We start from the raw sequence: 18,157 nt of genomic DNA, 5'->3' as shown, positions 1-18,157 counted from the left end.
ATCTGTATTAACTTTTTTTGGCATTTCCTAAAGTCTTTTTTAACGTTTGAAGACAAATGAGGTAATGCACTGACAGTCCAGTGGTTAGGACTCTGTGCTTCCACTGCAGGGGACCCACGTGCAATCCCTGGTCGGGGAACTAGGATCCCACAAGATGTGTGGAGTGGCAGGGGAAAAAAAAAAAGAAAACAAATAATAGGAATGAAGTGTTTGAGGATAGGTATTAGTATTTATTAATCGCTGTCTATTTTTTTTTCCTCCAATTAAAAAAAATTTAAATATAATTGATATTATGTTAGTTTTCTACTGTATTTTAGTGAAACTTTTCACTGAGAACATCTGTCAGGTTGACAACTCCAGTAACAAATTTTATCCACAAAACAGATGTAAGGCTATCTGCATTTTCTGTGTAGATTTTGGAATTTGGGATGGTACACCATGCTGAATCATTTTAGAATGCCATTGATAGATTTCTTTGACATACATATGACTTTTTTTTAGCTTATTTTTCCAATAATAAATGGGTAGAAATGACTTAAAGTTTTATATAATGCTTTTCATTATCATTGTAAGCACATTGATGTGTTTCTCAGACTTGTAACCTACAACCATGTGTATGTTTTTAAGAAGCTTACTTTTTTTTAAGGAACGTTTGTACAGCTACATCTTGATTTGTTTCTTCACTTATTTTGTCACATTTATTTTCTATTTATATTCAAAATAATATGGTCAGATTAGTCACAGAGGGATAATCTAACCAAGACAAAAATGTTACTTTAAAAGACATAGAATGTTTTAAAGTCACATTTAGGGGAAAGTCATGATCTTTTTTACTGCATTCTTAAGCTTCTAGATTTATTCCCTAATATTGTTATAAAACACAAAAAAGTACTTTTCTATTAATGTCTGAGAAATTACAGATATATCTGCATGTCTACATTGGTAGTCAGAAAAGGAATCTAAGAAGCTCTAAAACTTGTAAGAATTTTAATTTAGAATTAAATTTGAAATATTTTATGTGGGTACTGTGAGAAGGATTTGTAAGAGTGTTAACAAATCATCTTAGTCTGCTAAAAAGTAACATATTTTGTAGCTAAATATAAGGAATTATTTGTGAAATTTATTAGAAAATGCAGTGTGTGGTGTGTTAAGAAATATTATCAGTTTTATCCACAAATCTGTAAACAGTAACACATCCATAGTGACTATATTGTGGTTTCCCTTCACAGATATCAAGTTGTGCTAGTACAACCATATAAATAAGTAATACCTGAAGTCACAGTGTAACATGGACATTAACAGTGATGACAGATAAATGCAGACGCTTGGGAATCAAATAATAGGCGAAACACTTTTTAAAAAGGTAAGAAAAAATGTAATCTTAATTAAGGCCAAGTGGGCTTTAGTTAGTAGAAGTAATTGAAGTTTCCTTTTCACTGTATTAGGCTTTTAAGAAGCCTAATCTGCCTAATCATCTGCATGATCCTGTTTATCTTAATACTGGTAGGACTCAGCTGTAAGTATCAGTTCTTCTGTGAAAATAACTGTTGCAGATCTCCTTGCCTGGCAAATATCATAATGGATGATGTTTCAACAGCAAACCCTACCCAAATAGGATAGTAACGTGACTGATTGGAACTTGATAGAGCGCTGGAATGGGCGTGCCAGCGGATACTCAGAGACACATCCTAAACTGTGGATCCTCTTTGGCTCTGTTGTTTGCTACCATCTCCATACACCATACAGTGTAATGCTTTACCATGTTTGTGAAAGGATTTCAGGGCTGAGTACAAAGGCGTTGGCAATTCGAATGTTATAAGAAGAGTGAAGTTTCAAGTCAAGGGTTACTTTTTTGTAGGACCATTTTTCACTGTGCACCCTCCTCATGTTAATTTAGAACATTTTTTAATGTAGTATTAAATAATTTTATTTAGACAATTTTCCTACCTTGTGCTTTTCAAGAATTTAGAAGACATATCTGGGAGAGGTTGCATCTATAGATATTAGATATTAGCCTTGTTGCCCTCTTGCTGACTTAAACTGTAATCTATTTATTTTTTCTAGGCAGTAAATCTAGTTTACAAAGCTTGATAATTGCATCAGTTTTTATTTAAAAAATTTTTTTGCATTAGTTTTTAAGTTGCAATCTTTTACCAAAAATAGTGTCACTTCTAGAATATCTAGTTTTATGTTTATAATAAAGTGACAGTTTCCATCATGAACATCGTTAGTCTTTTTCCTGGTGTTCCTCCTTGTTTTTGGATGGGCACTCATAGTAACCCATTTATCCAGATTCTCTGAAAAGGATATCATAATACATTATTATAAAGTAAAACTGTAATTAGCCAGACTGTCCAAGAAATGGATTATAATTAGATTAATTAAAATATCTGGCCAACTGGGTACTAAAGCCAGAAAATCCTTATGTTTTTGTTTTTGTTGAAAATCCATATGCCAAAAATAATAGAAATTTCCCTTTATAAAAAATTTCCCTTTGTAAAGTCTTGTAGCACTTTATATAACCAAAGTTATAATGTATATATATTGCAGAAGACTTGGTTGATTCTTTGTTGTACATAATCTAAATTAATTTTGTTGTTCAGTTCCTAGTTTTAAATACCTGAAAGCCAAACTTTGGGAAGGCCTCTAGAATAAGAGTAAGAGATTATAAATTCCGTATGAGAAATCTTCTTATCAAGGGCAGTCTTTGGGTCACATCAAAACAATATTGCCTTAGACTCTAGAAAAGAACTGAGTTACATTTTGACTCAAAATAATACTGAGTTGTTGTAAAGATTTAGTATATTTCAAGCTCTTTTTGGTTTGTTTTTGTTGGTTTCTAAAAATCCTTTTCCAGTTTCTTGATATATCTGAGGCTACAAAGTTAACAAGAATTACCAAAGATGTTACTAAAATATTTTAGCATAAGTTAATTTGATTCTTTAATTCTTTTTTTTTATTATTTTATTTTTAAAGAAAGGAATTTAGGAAGTTCTAGTATTCTCCATGGCTGAAGCTGAGAGTCTGAAACCATGATGCTTAAGCTCTATTCTAGATCATAGCTCCAACTCCTTCAGGATATAAGGAAAAGAGATAATATTTCCACAATGATAGATCTTTGGTTATACAGGTAAGTTATTTAGTTTTGTAGTAGTGAAGACAACTATAGTCTGTTTGTTTGCCTGTAATTAAGGAGAGGAGGCTTGTTATTTTTCTATACTTCCTTCGGTGCATGGAAAATTGTGCAGTCTGGGTAGCTGTTCATAGGAGCGCAGAGCTATAGGGAATGGCATAGGGATGATATATTTTTTCAACAGGGGATAAATGAAGTGACTTAAAGTACATTGGAATCTCTAGAGCATTATACCTTTCTTTGACACTCTAGGTATTTTTGATTCAAGGGTAGTATGAAATTCCTTGACTTCTCTTTCTCCCCACTTGTCTTTTTAAGTGTATATTCATTCAGCTCTCTCTATATCTATGTCTCTCTGCCTACCCCCTCGCCCCTCTCTGAATGGGGAAGAAAGAAGAGATCCCTTTAAACAGGGGATCAAGGTAGTATGTAATAGAGTTCCCAGGGTTCAAAGAGACTGATATTAAGAACCTTAAGTTGAATTACATAGATAGGTCCCCAGGTCTCACTCTCCTTCTTTTAACCTTATAGATACTTTTGACATTATAGATAATAGTGGTAATTGCTCAGCAAAGAAATTTGTCTTAAAAGAATTGTATGACAAGGATAGTCCCTAAACCGTTATTAAACAGTTCCTGTTTATGTTCTAGACAAATAGAAAAAGAATCATTGGTAACACTTCGCAATTGCTCTTGTTCTTTTTGCCTTTCGCTTTGGTTTGTCTACGTGGTATCATGACCAGTTCCTAAAAATTGTTCACTTAATAAAACTAAATAAATATCAGCTAGAATATTGATGTTAATGAAGGATTGCCAGTCCTTCAATTCCCAAAATAAACCATACTACTTCAGTAATTATAGTGGGAAAAAAAGCTTACAGGCAGTGTCTTTGAAATATCTTTTGAGATTTCTAAAGTAAAGGTGATAGATAGCTGGAGTAGTGTTTCATTAGGTGGACCATTTTACTTTCAGTCACTGAAACAGTGGTACAGATGTGATCACAGGGGCTGGAAATTTATGATCTGAAACATAGCTGATACTGTTTCAGAGAGCGTTTCAGAATCCTATAATTATATTTGAGAATCCTATAATTAGATCCTACAAGTAGATTCAAATTTGGGAGAGGGTAGTTCAGCAGTAAATAAATGGGTGAGACATTGAATTATAGGTAGGATTTGGGCCTTAATGTGAATGGACAGGGTAAAATTTGGTTGACTCTCCTTCTGAGATATGTCCTGCAATAGAATGAAAACTCACGAAGGTGGGGAAGAGAGGAATTCTAGTGATTGATTATATTCTCTTCCCTCTATTGTGGAAAATGCCATATTCATTAGTTTGTGGGTAACATAGGAAAAACATCATTCTAGTTGCTAGATTGGGTTTTGCCCATATGAATCTGTTAACTAACAGTTTCCCTTAATTCTAAAACTAGAGTGATTGATTGAATTACCAGTTCTAGTTGGGTGCTGGCTAATGTTTAAACCATGTTAACTATTTACTTAACTAGCAGGGGTATTTTCTGAGATACTTTGTTTGTAAATGAGTTTTTTTCTCTTCCTTTAGCAACCTAATTTTTGGCTGGAATATAATTTTGTACTCCAAACCTCTTCACTAAATTTCTTTAGTAACTCTTCTGTTATGCAGCTAAAATGAGGAAGACAACTGCTTTTAGTCTATAATACTTTACACAGCATGGCAAAACAATGTTGAGACTTGGTTGAGATAATTGGAACATTGTTAGTCTCTTTTCGGTAATTGAATTTTACACTCAGTTTATCAGATAACTACAGAAAATATGTGTCTTTATAAATGCTTATTCAAAAATAGAAAAGATAATGAAGAAAAAGGTTAGAACAGAAGAAAAAAATCATTAGAAGGAAGAGTGTTGAAATTTCACTTAACTCTAATCTTCAGAATTTTAACCAATTTAATACCTTAAGTATATGTAATATGTTAATTTCAGGCAAGAGATTTTTATAGTCCTCTATTTGGTGCTTCCTTAGCCAAAGGGATAATGGTTTTATTTATAAATTTTTTATTATTAGGATCGAATAAATAATTAAAGGATATGTTATAATGATCTAATTTAGTGTGAAACTTGATATATTTTAATAGACTACTGTCTGGATGCAGTGGTCTAAGGCACTGCTTCTCAAACCCTAATAGACATTTAATGACCTGGGAATCAAATTAATTGGGAGGTCTAAGGCAGGGCCTGATATTCTGCATTTGTAACAAGCTTCCAGTAGATGTCCATGGTGCTGGTTCTCAGGCCACACTTTTTTTTTTTTTTAAGACTTTTATACTTTACTTTAAGGACAGTAAATATGAGTCACCAAATTTCTATACAAAATATCCTATTGGTTTCTTTATTATTATTATTATTTTTACTTTTTATTGGAGTATAGTCTATTTACAATGTTGTGTTAGTTTCAGGTGTTCAGGCCACACTTTGAGTTGCAAGAGTTTGAGGTACCACAAGGGTTCTTATCACAAAACAGTTTCATATAAAATATGGCCCAATAGCATAGGGTTTGAGAACTCTAAAACTTGGACTTCATTGTAGTTGTGAACGGAATAAAAATATTTTTAGGGAGCAAAAGAAATGAAAAAAGTTTTAATATTTCATGTTGATCAGTGTTTTGATTGATCACTGGAATGGTGCAGAAATAAAACAGACCCTCATTATAGGTGGTGTTTTATAATGATATATATATATTCTTTGTTAGTAGTTTTGGGTACTACGAATAATAGGATTACTTCATTAATAATGATAAGGCAGAAATTTTGCTCTCATTTGGGTTGGTGTGGAGAGAAAAGGTCTAGGAATGCCTGTTACCAGAATCATTTGAAGTTTATATGCCCTCAATTGGCATCATATTTTTAAAAATAAAGATGAACAGTTTTTTGTGTGTGTTTATAAAATATTACTCTTGCCAATATTATTTTTGAACCATAAATCATGAATATAATCAAATTGGCATTAAAGATATTTGCATTAGGTTTTATAAATAAAGTTTATAAAATTAGCTTATGTTTGTTATATTTACATAGGTATTTAATATTTAAAAATCTGTAATCTTCAAATTTGAAGGCTTCAGATTTGGATACATGAAACAAATACATTGATTTTAATACTTTTTAGTTTGTGCTCTTTTGAAACATCATCTGAAGTTTAACTTAAAGTTTTGTAATTAAAAGTGGATGTTTATGGGTCATTCACTGTTTATTACCTGTGAATAAAAATAGACTGTAATCTTGATAAGAAGATTTTAACAGAAGAGAATTATACATCAGGTCTGACTAATGAGTCCCAAAAGAGTAAAAGTTTACTTTGAAAAGCATTATTTTTAAGTTCTGATCAATGTTCCATACTTACTGTTCATGTGATTGCTATGGAATTCTCTAGAAAGAATTTTCACACTTTAATCCCAGGGCTGATTTTGTGAGTCTTGTAAGGTTTTAAAAAATTGTTAATTAAAAATTTAGAAGTATGCCATACTCTGAAACAAAACTAAATTCAACTGACTTACATATTTTACAGGATACTTCTTCACTTTATTCATTTTGTCAGCAGGCAGGAACAAGAAGGCAGTTTCTTCTTTTTGTATGTGATACCGTGTTGCTGTATCTTCTGTAGCTCTTAATAACCTTTCCAACTGTTAGATACTTCTAAGTTGAGGCAAAGGAGAGATTGTATTTGATTTGCGGGGAGAGGGGTAGAATGGCATTTGGAGGGTTATAGGAGAGTGAGCTTGTGGGAAAGCTGGCAAAAGGGATGAGGGAAGAGGTTCCTGTGCAGCTTTGTACTACGACCATTACTGGCCTCTTTTCTCTGTCCATCCTGCACCCCATTTGAAGTCAGGCAGTGAAGTGGCAAAGTATCTTTTGAAAGCTAAATAGAGGAGGAGCAGAAGAATGGAGACTTGAAATTTTAACAGCTCCTTTAATTCTGCTTGTTGGGAGAACCTTGGAAAATAATCACTGAATCGCTCAGTTTATACAAATGGATCAATCAGGGCAGTTTTCAGTTTCCCTCTCATTTGTATTATAGAAGCACCAAAGCATCCACACCAGAAAGCCTGCTCATCTCCTCAACATGCATTAATACTGTGGCATACACATATACTCAGGAGTTCAAAGAAGGAAAGGATGGGGTTATATGTGTATTCCTGATTTCTTAAATGTAATATTTGTTCGGCAGTGTGCTTCTTTCCCTTTTTCTTCTATCCTCTTTAGAATACTTCCTTTCACTTGCTAATTTGTGGCTCTACTTCTAGAGACTAGGGTGGCTTGGCTTTGCTCTGTATTGCTCTTAGCAAGTATAAGCTACGGTTGTGATTTCTGTTCATCTGCTTAGTTATAAAAAATTCTACTGCGATTTCTGTTCATCTGCTTAGTTATAAAAAATTCTACTGCAGCCAAATTTTTTTGGATGCCACGTGGTTTGTTATCAAAGAATTTGACCTGAAACTCATTTTAGTAAGAGTGAATTAAAAAGAGCAGAGCCTGTCTTTTTACCTCCCAGAAGTGTTGAGAAAACATGAGAAGTGATTGGGATAGTTTATATGATAGCTGCTATATAAATTCAAGATTATTATTTTAATAACCAAGATGAAGTCCTGTCTTTGAGAGAGATCTTTCTGGGCGCTTTGCCCCTGTATATCTGAGAGGTAGATACATAGCGAGGAAGGTTAAGAGCGTGGAATCTAGGGCCCTGCCCAGCAGTTTACTAGCTGTGTGAATTTGGACAGATTACTTAAACTGTATGTGCCTCAATCTCCTCATTTATGAAGTAGGAATGATAATAAGCACTTATTCTAATTGTTGTTAGACTTAAGTGAGTTAACGTATGTAAAGCATATAGAACGATTCCTGGAATGTATTAAGTGCCATATAATTGTTAGCTAATATTATCACTTTTGGAAATGTTAATAAAATAATTATATCACAAAATTTAATATGGCTATACATGGATTAAAAAGTTATAGCTTTATACTTTTGTTTTAGGTGTATTAACTATTACCTTTTTCTCATTATTTTGTTTACGTTTTTGAAGGTTTCCCAATGAGTGGATCATGATGACCGTATTGTAGGGACTTGCCATAGTATGGCTGCTTCCCGATCTACTCGTGTTACAAGATCAACAGTGGGGTTAAACGGCTTGGATGAATCTTTTTGTGGTAGAACTTTAAGGAATCGTAGCATTGCTCATCCTGAAGAAATCTCTTCTCATTCTCAAGTACGATCAAGATCACCAAAGAAGAGACCAGAGCCTGTGCAAATTCAGAAAGGAAATAATAATGGAAGAACTACTGATATAAAACAGCAGAGTACTCGAGAGTCATGGGTAAGCCCTAGGAAAAGAGGACTTCCTTCTTCAGAAAAAGATAACATAGAAAGGCAGTCTGTAGAAAATTGTGAAAGAAGGCAAACAGAACCTGTTTCACCAGTTTTAAAAAGAATTAAGCGTTGTCTTAGATCTGAAGCACCAAACAGTTCAGAAGAAGATTCACCTATAAAATCAGACAAGGAGTCAGTAGAACAGAGGAGTACAGTAGTGGACAATGATGCAGATTTTCAAGGGACTAAACGAGCTTGTCGATGTCTTATACTGGATGATTGTGAGAAAAGGGAAATTAAAAAGGTGAATGTCAGTGAGGAAGGGCCACTTAATTCTACAGTAGTTGAAGAAATCACGGGCTATTTGGCTGTCAATGGTGTTGATGACAGTGATTCAGCTGTTGTAAACTGTGATGACTGTCAGTCCGATGGGAACACTAAACAAAATAGCACTGGTTCCTATGTGTTGCAGGAGAAATCAGTAGCTGAAAATGGGGATTCGGATACCCACACTTCAATGTTCCTTGGTAGTAGGAAGGAGGACAGTTATATAGACCATAACGTGCCTTGCACAAATTCAGAAGTGCAGGTCAAGTTGGAGGACCACAAAATAGTAACTGCCTGCCTGCCTGTGGAACATGTTAATCAGCTGACTACTGAGCCAGCTACAGGCCCCTTTTCTGAAATTCATTCATCTTTAAGGGATTCTGAGGAGGAAGTAGATGTGGTGGGAGATAGCAGTGCCTCAAAAGAGCAGTGTAATGAAAACACCAATAACGCCCTGGACACAAGTCTTGAGAGTATGCCAGTCTCCGGAGAACCAGAACCATCTTCTGTTCTAGACTGTATTTCGGCTCAAATGATGTCTTTATCAGAACCTCAAGAACATCGGTATACTCTGAGAACTTCACCCCGGAGGGCGGCCCCTACCAGAGGTAGTCCCACTAAAAACAGTTCTCCTTGCAGAGAAAATGGACAACTTGAGGAGAATAATCTTAATCCCAGTGAAACAAATGCACCTGTTAGTGATAATATAAGTCAGTCTGTCACAAATCCCGATGAAATTTCTCACAATGAAAAAGGCATATGTTGTGACTCTGAAAATTATGGGAGTGAAGGACTAAGTAAGCCATCCTCAGAGGCAAGACTCAATATTGGACATTTGCCATCTGCCAAAGAGAGTGCCAATCCGCACATTACAGAAGAGGAAGATGATGATCCTGATGTTTATTACTTTGAATCAGATCATGTGGCACTGAAACACAACAAAGAGTATGTGTAAATATGGTAACCATGAATTCTGCTTTGTTTATTATTCCCCAAGTTTTCATTTATTCATAATGTCTATAGCATTTTTATTACAGCTAAAATTAATGCTTTAGCTGAAATTTTGGGTTTAACACAATGATATTCTCAACTCTTAAAAAAAAATTTTCCAAAAAAAGACTAACATCCAGCTTTATTAGCCTTCTCAATGGCGTTATGGTTTTCTAGTTTTAAGATTTCACACATCTGAAATTAGAAAAGACATGTGGAAACATGGTTGATGGTGTTTTTATTTTTTAATAAGTTTTATATTATTTGAGTTAATTTATAAAATAGAAACATCTTTAGTTATCACAGTACACTTGTAGAGCTTTATGAAGTGTATATGGTGTCCACATAATGTAGAACAATTAATGAGTGAATAAACATCATCCAAATAAGGGAAATCTGGCAGGCTACAAATCTACATTTATCTTAGTTATTTACATCTAATTTCCAATTAAAACTTTTGATTTAAACAATGTGCTTTATGCATCATCTTTGACTTTTGTGATGTAGAGAAGTAGATATTACTGTTAATACTGTGACAGCTAGTTGTATGTTGTAATTAGCTTAGCAAGAGTTAAGTCTGCTCTATAGTTTACATAAAGCATTTGAGACAGATTTCTTTATTTTCCTGATTCTAAATTATAAGGGGAGACTGTATCTTAAAATACTATCTGTTCTCAACCTTTGTGATAAAGGTACTTTTTAAAATAAAGAATTCCATGTCCAGATTTATCACGATTTTGCTTAGATTTTCTTTACAGTACTCTGGGCAATAACAAATGAATTGGAGCTATGTCTAAATCGTGAAAGGAACTGTTAACAAAAGTGCTTATCATAAATATCATGATCAGCAATAGTAAAAGATAGACTTAATCACGTTTACTTTTACAGAGTAGGCTTTTGAATAAATATCACAATCAGATTATATAAACTGTGTAAAAATACTCATTTGAGGAACCTTTTTAATGTTTTTGTTGTGGCAGCTGTCAGATCCTGCTATATATTGGATGAAAGTATCAAATCCTGCCTTGTAGAATATAATAATCTTTTGCCACGCATTATAGATAGTTTAGATTTGTACATGATAACATGGTGGCCTTTTAGCATAGGTCTCTTTTCTGAAAATTTTCTTCTGTTTTCTTTATAAACAGCATTTTAATATTGTGTTTCATAGATCATTTTATCTGAGCGTTTTACTTATTTTGTGGAACTGTTAGCATTTTCATGTATTTGAAATGTTTGAAGTCCAGTTTGAGATGAAAAAAAATTCATAAATGAAGTTTTTTCAATTTGAGATAAATTGAGTTCTTACCATTAGTATCATGTATCAGTTTTCAAAAGTAGAGTTTTTTCCTGCAGGCACTAGGAAGCAGAGCATGTGTCTTGGGGGAAATACCGAAAAGTCTGGAAGTATGCATATTTACAAAATGATACTCTATTCTATTCTTTGCTTTTTATTGTTTCTTTGGCAAAAGAGGTACTCTCTTATTAAGGGTCAACTGGTTATTAATCATGGAAAATATTTTCCCATTAGTACATTATGTTACTTTTTTGATAAGAGCTCTTCTGGTGATTCTGAAGAATGATGTTCCTATAAAATGATTCTCTAAAGATAGTGGCCGTAACATTTGAAGAGTAAGGTGCATATTCCTAAACATTTGAGAATGAGAACAATAGTTTCATGGGTTCCTTAGGATATACAGAGTACTTTGGAATTTGGATGATAGTTGCTTTATTAGGACAGTGTTCTCAAGTTAAATTAGTGCCTTGTTGGGTGACTTTGGGCAACAGAATTGATTCCTTCTTGCTTTTTTGCTTTTTCCAAATCTTTTGAAAATAGCACCTTTGACCTTTCACTTTTAACTTTTTTTTCCCCCAAAGGAAGCAGATCAGCAGAAGTGGGATGGAGAGGGAGCATCTTGATTAGCATCTTGGTTAAAGATAATTTAAGAAAAATTGGGACGAGGTGTTTGATCATATCACATGTAATCTGTTCCAGTAAAATTCCTGTTCCTATCTAGAACCAGGAGATGGTTAGAGAAAATGTTTTGACTCTTTTTACCCAAATTGTCATTGTTGAAAATAGCGTCATGATACCTGTCTAGTGCTTTTAATTCTCAAATAAATTTCTGGCAGTTGGAAAATGTTAAAAGGTACTTTGGGGAAAGAAAGAAAGAAGAAAAAAAAACACTTGGGGTAGATGGATTATTGTCCTCCTGCACACACAGATCTCCACCACTAGGGAATGAGTACTTCCTGATGGCCAGTTTAGAAAATATATTATGAATAGAAGACACTGAGTGTGACGTAGCTCTTTGTCTGGAGCCAGGAGGCCATAGCTCTTTGTTCCAGTTACAGTTCTTTGAATTAACATTAATTAATCAGCAACCTTCTGTCCTAGCATTCATCCTATAATTTATCCATCTTGTTTGCAGGGCTATCATATACAAGGTCATCTAATCACTTCTAAATGTTTGAAAAGATATTCTATGTCGAGTCCTAGACTTAGACCCGATTCATGGTAATTAGGCCATAGGCCAGAGAAATGAGCCTACAGATGTTTTGGGTGCTTGCCCTGTTTCCTCTCTAGATACCATCCCTCTTCTCCAGCATATAAACCCATAGGTGCTTTTATGTATTTATTTATCCAAATGGAGAACTCCACTGTGATCAAGGGACTGAAGAGTATCTTCTTCTCTGGTGTGATTCCAGCTGTGGAGTATTTTACTAGAATATGCCTTCTTAAAGATTAGGGGGTGGGGAATCAAAAAGAAATATACTTCAGCTCTAGACACTCTCATCTTCTAGGTTGATAGAGTCTGTTAAAGTGGTAGATAATACCTAATGACTCTCTTTTTGGCCTAAAAAGCTGGACTAACTGAAATCATGTGCTTAAAACTGTGGATTGCTCTTTCTGTTTGAGAATGGACCTTTGGTGATTTTGAATCAGAGACACTGAAACTGACTTCTAAAGTTTGAAGTTCTGGTTCTAGGGAGAGAAGATATGGAAGATTTCAGGTCCTGGGATTTAATGTTCAGAGCTTTCCTTCCAATTCACAAGGCAGTCACTGGAAAATAAATTTTCAAATAGAAATGTGATTTGGTCAGTTGCCTCTGAATTCTCATTGTACAAGAATACTTAAATAAATTTGTACTTGAAGGGCCTTGGATAGCTTCATGAAAGCTTTTATGAACAGATAGAGGGTGGAAAGTCAGATTTAGGGTTTCTAGATTTTTGAGGTCTTACAAATGATTTAACTCATTGATAATATTGCTAATGTTGATATTGATTTGTAAGTTTCTAGATAATGAAAGCGTAAGATAGTTATTGCTCATCTAAGAGTGTTGCTCATGTAGTGTTCAGGTAAAAATCTTGTTTTCAAATCATATTAAGGAATATTACAAGAATTGTAGTTTCAAACTTGATTCTCTGAAAACATTAATGTACTAAATAATTATATGTCCTTCTGTTGCACAGTGCTTATGAGGAATCATTTGATACTTCATCAGTTTCAGAAGCTACATAGGAAAATCCTCATCAATTCTTCTAGATTCACTACTTCCTATGAGACTACTTTTATTGTTTGTCAAGGTAATTTCTTTCAAAGGGCCAGAAAACTCCAAGACTAGGGATGGATTTTGCTTAGAAAGCACTAGAGTTGAAATCCGGCCCTGGATAAAATAATTTTACATTTGTAGTGTGTTTCATAATTTACAAAGTAATTTCATCTAGTTTCTCATTTGACACCCACAACTACTTGGAAATAGACAGCATAGGTGGCAGTCCCTGTTTCCTAACTCATAATCAAGGTTTTTAGGTTATTTACTTAAAGTATGATGAATTCTGGGTAGAAATGGGGTTAGAACTTCTGTCTTTCAGTTGATAGTCTGAACTAGGTTCCCTGATCCAATAAAGATTTATTCCATGGACTTTTGGGATTTCTAGGTTGAGGACTCTAATGGAGCAGATCTTGGATACCCAGTTTTCAAAATTTGTTAGCCCAAGTTTAAGCTCTGTAATTGTAATCATAATTATTTGGTTTTATCTGTCAGAGAATCAGCCTTATAGGTAAGTAACCTGTTTATTGAATGAAATACTTTCATGTTCATTTTTTTTAAAAAATAAATTTTATTTATTTTTGGCTGCGTTGGGTCTTCGTTGCTGTGTGCGGGTTTTCTCTAGTTGCGGCGAGTGGGGGCTTCTCTTCGTTGCAGTCCGCAGGCTTCTCATTGTGGTGGCTTCACTTGTTGCAGAGCGCGGGCTCTAGGCGCATGGGGCTTCAGTAGTCATGACTTGTGGGCTCTAGAGCGCAGGCTCAGTAGTTGTGGCGCACAGGCTTAGTTACTCCGCGGCATGTGGGATCTTCCCGGACCAGGGCTCGAACCCGTGTCCCCTGCATCGGCAGGCGAATTCTTAACCACTGCGCCACCAGGGAAGCCCGTGTTCGTTGTTTTGAAGAACATTTTGTTAGTGTGTCTGTGAAGGATAACTCCCATGTACAGTAAACTGGGGAAATAAAATTACAGCTACAACTTGACTTTACATAGAGGATTTGGATAATGCGCAAAAAATACTTTATGGAGGGTAGTTTAGAATGCAATTAGGTATATTAAAGTCAAAAGTTACTAGGGAAAACTCATGGGAAAACACTGTGGAATACAAGAGCCAGATTGGCCCCAGTAGTTTGACACAAAGATTAATGGGAGGAGGGAGATAAGTGTCCTAAGTATAAAATTTTGGGTTGAAGTGGAGTAAGCCATTGACTAGTCAAAATATTCAGTGAATTCTTTGTTTTTTCCTTTGAATACCAACATCTTTTATTTCAACTAATGTCAATGGTTTCCAAAAGTAACTATCTGCCTGTGACTGAACTATATTTATACTCGAGTGTAATTTAATCTGTTCTTTTTGATTTAGGGTCATCTTTGCTGGCAGGGGTTATGTGGTGATACTTTTTCTGGCATCACTGCCAGAAGGTCTGTTTTCACCTGTGTTAAATGATTTGGGCTTCTCCGCTTTTTATGCTCTTAGAATGTGGCTTCTTTTCTAAGTTCTCTGGCTTCTTATGATTTTCTTAATTTTTGTTGACTTTCATTAGTCACTTGTGCTGTGATGGTACTTACCTTCTAATAATTCAGCCTTCCCTTCTAATTGCTTTCAGTTTTCTTTCAACTTGGAAACCAAGAATAACCAAGCTTGTAAGAATTGTCTCATGATTTTTAAGAGATGCACTGAGAAATTTCTTTTTGAATTAGTAAATGAGCATTAGTTCATGAAATTTTTTTTTTTTTAATTGTGGGTTTTCTTGTTTGCTTCCTGTCTGATTTGGAGGCTGTGTCTTATGTAAGTTACCAGGTATCTAAATTTTGAATAAACAATAGTTGTTTCTTTATACATGGCAATAAATACTCATTAGAAATAAAACCCATCTAAAATAATTATCATTTATTTGAGACTGATTGAAGCTTAGCCTTTAGTTGCAGGAGCTTTATTTCTGTAAATTTTTATAGTAGGCTAAAAATGTTATATTTTTATGTATTAGTAGCCTATACCATATATACTGTTTCTTTGATGATGCACGTCATCAGGTATTATAATGTACAGTAATAAGTGGGAAGATCTGTCTGTGACTGTTCTACTCCTCCCCACCCTCCTCCCTTCCTCCCTCTTACTTTAGTGGAATCTCTCTACCACATTTCCTTTGCATTATTATGGAAAGCTGCTTCTACTTGTCTCTTTAATTTCTGGTTTTAACAGAGGGAAATTTGTAAAGTGATGAGAGGAGACTGAGTAATTTGTTCAGGGTTCTCTCAGTAGATAGAATTCTCTGTAGTGTGTTATGATTTTATTTTCACATATCTAGTAATATTTGTGTGGTAGACATTGTAAATATGTTGTTGACTGTCTGGATTTTGTTCTTTCTTTAAAAAGTGTTGAAATTTGATCTGACAGGCAGTTAATTTACTTGATAATAAGCTTGGTCTTAATAAGGCTTATACTTTTAGCTCTGTTAGGGGGAAGTCCAGAGTAGCCTGTGCTCTAGATCTAGTTTAGCCTCACTTCTATGCCATGGCCTTTCTGGTGTCTCTTTTAAAAAGGTCTTTACTCTGGCTAGTTGAAACCCTAATGACTCTAGCTAGCCTCATGAGAATACTGGTAGTTACTCTTTGCTTGGTCCTGTGGAATCTCATGTTTTATATGTGCAGCTTTATGTTCAAGCCAAAGACTCTAGGTTTCTGTGTTCCATCCTTTTCTTTTTCGCTTCTTCTTTGGTGCTCTGTCCCACAAATTCCAGCTGCTTCAGCTTGCCCAAACTCTGTTTTCTGTCTCTCTGCTCATCCAGACCCCTTCTTATTTCATGATACTGATGGTACTTCTATGTAGAAAGTGAGTGTGATCCTAGGGCTTAGCTCATTTGTTTGCCCTCTCTCACAGGTCATAGTTCTGCTCTGCCTGTTGTCCATTGTCTGACAGTAATTGTTTCTATATTTTCTCCAGTTTGCTAGTTATGTATAGCAGGAGGGTATTCAGTGTTAGCTACTCTGTCATAACCGGAAGCGAAAATCTCTGATTTAATTTTAATATACATTAGGTGTGTTTTCTTCTCATGACACTCACGCCCAGCCTACGGTTTGGCCATTTGGAAATGATTTTTTGTTGATGCTCCTGTGACAGTGAGGGCTAGTTTTTTTGTTTTTGTTTTTTTAAAAAATATTTATTTATTTATTTGGCTGCACCAGGTCTTAGTTGTGGCATGCAGACTCTTAGTTGCGGCATGCATGTAGGATCTAGTTCTGACCAGGGATCGAATCCGGGCCCCCTGCATTGGGAGTGTGGAGTCTTAGCCACTGCACCACCAGGGAAGTCCCTAGTTTTTATTTATACCTTAAAAATCAGTTTAAGTGACTTCTTTTGCTAAGAAGCTTAAGTCAGAGAAATTGGACTAATAACGATTTGAATTGAAGAATGAAGGTAAAAAGAAACTTGACATTGTTTTAGTTGTGTTGATGAGGTATTGTTATGGTTGAGGCAGAAGTAAAAAATTGGGTTACTGGTCGATATATACTTCAGGAGGAGAGTAAAAGAGAAAGTGACATACAAGAAGATATGAAACATTATTTACTAGGTTTAGAATGGTAGCCATAAATGATTAAGGAGTAATGTAATGTATCTGGATTTTAGTTAGCTCTTTTTCTTAGACCCTTCAGATCTTTTTGCTGGACCAAACTTTCTGTATTATATTTTCAGAAAGCCATGATGAATGTTCCCTTTTTACAACTATCAGTTTAGTCCAGTTTCTTTTATATATTTTTTTCTTAAATAAAATTAAATGTAGAGTATTATGCAGAAATCTATTTTGCCTGGTACCGTAATTTTTATCATTTGTATTAAGTTGAAAAATTTTGGCTGAACTCTTTCTTTCTTTGCTACTTTTCACTTGTCTCACATTATCTTTCCCCATAATTTTTAAATGTATTTTTATCATGTTTTAAATAATAGGTCTCAGAATATAAAAGCATAAGATTATTTTGCTCTGCTTAAACTTTAGTTAGAGAGCAAGGGTCATGCTAAAAGTTTATTGGCAATGAGGGTAGGAAGTGGGAGTGAAAAAGATTACAATCAAAACCTAAAGTAGCTTCTTAATAAACACTTCAAAATATATATATGGGTGTGAAGAGTCAGGTTAAAGGCAACAAATATAACATTTTCTGTCAAAATTAGAGTTTTTCTTAAGACACCAATCATGAGTAGATAATGTTTGTGTTTTTCTTTTTATTTACTTATTTTTTATTTTTGGCTGCACCACACAGCATGCAGCGTCTTAGCTCCCCAACCAGGGCTGGAACCTGGGCCCCCTACAGTGGAAGCACGGAGTCTTAACCACTGGACTGCCCGTGAATTCCCAGTGTTTGTGTTTTTAAAATGCTAACTCGTTTAATTGTAGAATCTCAATATTTAAAAAATTTTTATTTGTAAATTATTTTCAGAGGTTGGACTAGATTTGAGGAGTGTTCTAGTCCCCTTCCATTACTGTTCTAAACTGGTACTATGGAGCTGGGTAAATGTCTTTAACTTCTGTGGTTGTCAGTTTTCTCATCTATAAAGTTGACATGATTTGATTTCTGTAATTCTAATTATTGTTTCATATATGTCTGTCTATCTGTATATATGATTTTGAATTCTCTTTGTCTGCTCTTCCCTTTACTTTTGGCCCTACTCAGGCTTCAGTTGTTTACTTTCTTCATATTTTGCATGCTCTCTGGGCATTCTCACTGCTGTGAAATTGCCATCTTATATACTGATGGATTTCCAAATTTACATGTCCAGTCAGATTATTCTTGAACTTTGGAGCGTTTATAAGATATC

General features: G+C 34.6%; 1 protein-coding gene across 4 annotated transcripts in view; it reads left to right on the top strand.

Moving 5' to 3' along the window:
• Nucleotides 1-18,157, top strand: part of ZZZ3 (zinc finger ZZ-type containing 3) — a 103,899-nt gene that overhangs the window by 40,757 nt on the left and 44,985 nt on the right. For 3 of the 4 annotated variants that reach the window (XM_060023899.1, XM_060023887.1, XM_069541171.1), the window contains exons 2-4: nt 1,230-1,363; nt 2,977-3,130; nt 8,192-9,747. In XM_060023899.1, coding sequence (XP_059879882.1) covers nt 8,243-9,747 — 1,505 coding nt within the window. In that variant the 5' untranslated portion in view covers nt 1,230-1,363; nt 2,977-3,130; nt 8,192-8,242. The remainder of the gene's footprint in view (nt 1-1,229; nt 1,364-2,976; nt 3,131-8,191; nt 9,748-18,157) is intronic. The other variant, XM_060023893.1, reaches the window with a different exon arrangement.

This window comes from Delphinus delphis, chromosome 1 (genome assembly GCF_949987515.2).
Source record: "Delphinus delphis chromosome 1, mDelDel1.2, whole genome shotgun sequence".
In the NCBI taxonomy this organism is placed as follows: domain Eukaryota; kingdom Metazoa; phylum Chordata; class Mammalia; order Artiodactyla; family Delphinidae; genus Delphinus; species Delphinus delphis.
This window is presented reverse-complemented; position numbering and strand designations above follow the sequence as displayed.